We start from the raw sequence: 5,001 nt of genomic DNA on the forward strand, positions 1-5,001 counted from the left end.
ACACTTTAAAGAAAGCAGCATCTGTGTGCTGCAGACTTGAAGATTAAATGCTTGAGGTTCTGAACTTATGATGAAGGCAGGAAAAAACAACTTGGGTCTAAAATGTCATCAGAGCATTGCAGCAGCTTTATTTAAAATATGGCTAATATTGCATCATAAATTCCTAAGTAGTAAAGTTGCTATGAGGATTTTCATCCAGCCACTTTCCGCTAATCAGCTCTAAGCCTTTAAGTATTTTACACCACGTGTAGCAGAATTACCAAGTACTGTTAAGTATTATAGTATAACATGTTCCCAAAACAGAACTAAAGTTAATTGCAATAATCTTTTGTGATTACAAAGTGTATAGCTGTGCCCTGTAATTTTAAAACCTGGAGTCGTCTAAGTATTAAAACCATGACACCAAATGTACAGAAAAAAAATTGCAATGGCTCATGAAACACTTCTGAAGAGGTGCACTTTTACACTTCCATTTCTTGTTTTTAAATATATGGTTATGAAACCAAGGCAGCAATAATAGTGTACATAATTGTTGCTAGAAAAATCCAGGTGTCAAGCAAGATGGGACCTAGATGGATAAGCTATATAGAAAACAAACTCCTTTTAAAACCCACTCAGCCTCTATGACATTTGGATGCAGGATAATTGGCTTCCCTGTGGGAAAACTGAAGGTCTCCCACCTTGGTCATGAAAAAATTGAACCCACGATGCATTCCTATGTCCTGGTGAAGCAGTAGCATCCAGTTTCTGGAGAATATAAAACAATAATGTGGTGTGCTCTAGGAAAGTGTTGCACAGTATTTATGGGAAAAAAAGAAAGTGAGCATTATACTTATATAGCTTTCAATATAAATAGTGAAAATTAATTTCATTTTAAGGAGAGTTACTTGAATTCACATTTTTTTTCAGATTAATGATAAAAGGAAATAACTCCAAGGTCAATAAAGTCTTAGAGAAAATTCATTCCTTCATTTCTTGTCAATTATGTATTGAGTGACAGCTATATGTCTGGCCCTATTCTAAGGATTAAGAATATACCAGTCGGCAGAACGTCATACTTTCCTGCTCTTAGAACCTTAGAGTGTAGTGACAGACAGACAATAAATAGGATAAATTAGTAACATTTATCTTATTTTAGACAGTGATAACTGCTAAAAGAAAGTAAAGCAAGAAAGATGAGAAGTATTAAGACAAAGTGTTGAGTTGTAAGATATCTCAACAGGAAAGGCAATATTAAAAAGGTGACATGTAGGAAAAGGCCTGAATTCAGGAAGTGACAGAGCAAGTCATGCAGATGTCTGAAGGAATAATAGTTCAGGCTGGAGGAACAGCAAGTGCAAATGCCCTTGGGTAGAAGTGCATTCACTATGTCCAAGGGTCAGCAAAGGGGCCAGGGTAGCTACAGCAGAGTATATGAGACAAAAGGTGATAAGATGTGAGGTGAGACTGATAATGAGAGACCAGAGTAGATGGGGCCTTGTGGATAGTAATAGGCACTTTCGGTTTTATCTGGAGTGATGTGGGAAACCGCTGGGGGGATTTGCACAAAGGGGTGAAATGAGCTGGCTAAATTTTTAGCAGGGTATCTCTGGCAGTTTCAAGAATGGAGGGCAAGGAGACCAGTTACAATAACTCAGACTGTTAACTTCTTATTCTTCCTACTTCTATGAGATATTAGGATACCACTTTTACTGAGGAAATAACTGAAGTTCAGATCAAAAGTACCTCTTACCTTGGCCATGGAATGTTTATAAGGTTGAACTAAGTGTAGGGATTCTTCAGACTTCATAGTGTCGGAGCTGCGAAGAAAACCAAATTGTTTGAGTTCAAGATACACTACCATACTGGCTTTTCTCATTCACAGTAAAAGTTCCAAAATTTATATGATCTATGGAAATACTCAATTGTGTATCACAGGATCAGAACCTGTACGAACTTAGATACGAAATCATTTGTTAATTGCACTGTTTCTTTCCTTACATTAGGACCACTTGGTTTTACATGGATTAAACATTATTGTACATATGATAAAGGAAGTAAAACATTCACCATGAGTGTTTCAGAAATGAAATCCAGTGGGAAAATGGTGAGTTTTTGTTTTTTGTTTTTAACTGAGCTCATTATTTAAGAAATTAAAGTAGCACACAATGCTATATATATGACTTACTGTTGAATTGTACACTTGAAACTTTTTGAATTTTGTTAATGTCACCATAATAAAAAGAAAGATAAAAAAATGGAAGTAAAACAAAAAAATCGCATGTGCTTGCTTTTCTGACAAACATGTACACAATTTAAAAAAATCGAAAGGTCAAAAAGTTTTTCTCACTTAATTGACCTCGATGACTTAAAAAGAGTAGCCAGGATTTTCTTTTACCTTGGCCATGGAATGTTTATAAGCAGTTAAATTAAATGTAGAGATTTTTAAGTAGACTACTGAGGTGTCATCTCTTACTGTCTGTGCTGTTGCTTGGCCCGTAGCCCAGTAGGGACTATCAGTGGCTGCACCAGGCCTAAGGATTGTGCATCTTTCCCCTAGGTGGCCTCTGTGGGAGGCTGCTTTTGCCTTTGCAAACCTTTTCATCATCTTCACTGTTTACTCAAATGCTGGCCAACAAAGTTTCAGAAGAAATCTATCAGTGCTCATTTACCCCAAAAGTAAATTGGTCACTGATTGTGTCGCATGGCTAGCGAACAATACGGAACATAGTGTACTTAAAATAAGGCCGGACTAAATAATCTTTAAATAGATTAGAAAATCAAGATGGTAGAAAGTAAGGGACTCGCCCAAGTTAATTTGTGGTATAAGTCACAGCAAATAAATGTTAATCTAACTTAGACGCATACTCAAAATACATTAATTGAAACTTATTGTGCTTGGGCATTCCTTAGAGTCTAATAATTCAAATGGAGAGACATAAAATAAAGGAGAACATGCCAAAGAAAAAGAAACCTTAGATTGCCATTATCATGAGAAGTCATTAAATGCTTTAATTATGCCTAGTTTCTATTCTAAAAGTTCCATAAGAAAAGAGATTGCCAGAAAGTCAACTTAATGTGACAGTCAGTGAACTTATAACAAGCAGACCAAGCCAAAGTCCTGTTAATAAATCTATCAGATTTGCAATTATAGACAATAAATCAGACATTAGGTAAAAATTCCCTTCAAATTGATTGACATCTCAGGTAGAGAAGAAGATTCTTATTTATTGAGCTTATGTGAAATCCTGTCCAAAGAGTTTTAGTTTTAGTAGCAGAGTAGCAGTTGATTACCAGCAAAGCAATCACATGGTACGTTTGATAACAATAACATCATAGCAGGTATATACTAGAAGTTTATTTTAGTAGCTCTCTTGAGACTTTGAGTCAGCTATCATTTAAAACTATGAGGCGCTAACAAGACATACACACAATAGTAATCTTTTAGCAATCTAGGGAATTTCGATTCAGAGTAAGTGTTGTATCCTGACAAACATTCTGGATATCTAATTCTGATATTACTGTAACTCTGACATTTCACAACTTTTCTAAATCCAAAGTCCTAAGACATGTACATCATAGTGTAAGTTAACATTAAAAGTAAATATGTTGAAGGGTATTAGGCGTATCACAGAATTCTTTGGATAAAGCATGTAAATGCAATTAATTTATCGACAAACAGTTGAGTACATTATAATTGGGCAGTTAACATTAGGCAGAAAGTCTTTATAAGACAGGGTGTGATTAAGACCTTTTTATATAACCTGTACTCTAAGTTTACATTTCAGTGCAGCAACTTTAGATGGCGTATTTAATATTTTTTCAATTTACCTTGTCATTGTATCAATATTCCCCTTCTTGTTTCAGAATGGTCTTGTTACTAGCTCACCAGAAATGTTTAAATTAAAATCTTGTATCCGGCGAAAGACTGATTCAATTGACAAACGATTCTGCTTTGACATAGAAGTAGTTGAAAGGTTTGACCTTTTCTTTTTACTTTACATTTAGTTATTTTTATGTTTAGATTTAAATATGAACAACATACAAGGGCTTGTTTTTCGATCTCTTTTTGAAAACAGTATACATGTTTATTTCATTCTTTCACATATACATTCAACAAATATTATATGATGCTTTCGAAAAACTAAACCAAACACAGAATGCTAGTAAAAGTAACATCACTCAAAGAAGAATCTGGAAAATCAATATGAATGACTGCATTAGAGGAAAATACATGTCGTGGGCTTGGGGTCCCCATCCACTGAAGGAGTCTGATGACATTGTTCACAGTTTCTGGGTCAGCCTGTTTGTAGACTTATGAAGCCTGGTGGCTTTGCTCCCAAGGAGTAATATGACACACCTGTGAGTGCCATAAGCTTCCTTCAGCCAGTGACATTTAGTGTCTGCTCTGTGCAAAGCACTGTTCTGGACATTCTTAGCCACAGGATGTTGGGGGAGAGAGAAATGTTATAATCTAGTGGAAATATTTAGCTAGAAATGTTATAATCTAGTGGGAATATTTATAATCTAGTGGGAATATTTAGCTTTACTCCTTTCTTGTATTAATATAAGCAGAATAGAAATAAAATAAGAATGAGCATGCTTCTTGATTTCTGTTCTATTCTATGATCTATTCCCCACCCCCACCCCCACCCCATTACTACAAATTTTCTGAATACTCTAGCTTTGTGGGCACTATACATACACACACACATACACACACACACAATACTATGACATAAAATATATACCTTTATATGTGATATATACTATAGCTTACATATAGTATATAGCTTTAAGTATCTAGTGGGCAAGCCTCCCTGTCCCCTCTCCCCCTCCTCCCATTCTTATATAAGCTTCTTTAAAGTTATGTTACCTATTTTGGCCCTGTATTCTTACATGTTATAGATCTGCATATTAAGTTTCTCTTTTCTCCAAAACAGTCCTTTGGGATTTTTGACTGGAGTTACATTAAAGTTGTTAATCGATGGTGACTTACCTCTCCTTGAAAATTTATATATA

At 35.2% G+C, this 5,001-nt stretch overlaps 1 protein-coding gene across 3 annotated transcripts in view; it reads left to right on the forward strand.

Annotated features, from left to right (window-relative positions):
* ARHGAP42 (Rho GTPase activating protein 42) overlaps positions 1-5,001 on the forward strand; it is a 241,876-nt gene that overhangs the window by 196,806 nt on the left and 40,069 nt on the right. For all 3 annotated transcript variants that reach the window (XM_011369414.2, XM_023536120.1, XM_023536121.1), the window contains 2 exons: positions 1,986-2,086; positions 3,847-3,956. In XM_011369414.2, coding sequence (XP_011367716.1) covers positions 1,986-2,086; positions 3,847-3,956 — 211 coding nt within the window. The remainder of the gene's footprint in view (positions 1-1,985; positions 2,087-3,846; positions 3,957-5,001) is intronic.

This window comes from Pteropus vampyrus, unplaced genomic scaffold (genome assembly GCF_000151845.1).
Source record: "Pteropus vampyrus isolate Shadow unplaced genomic scaffold, Pvam_2.0 Scaffold148, whole genome shotgun sequence".
NCBI lineage: Eukaryota > Metazoa > Chordata > Mammalia > Chiroptera > Pteropodidae > Pteropus > Pteropus vampyrus.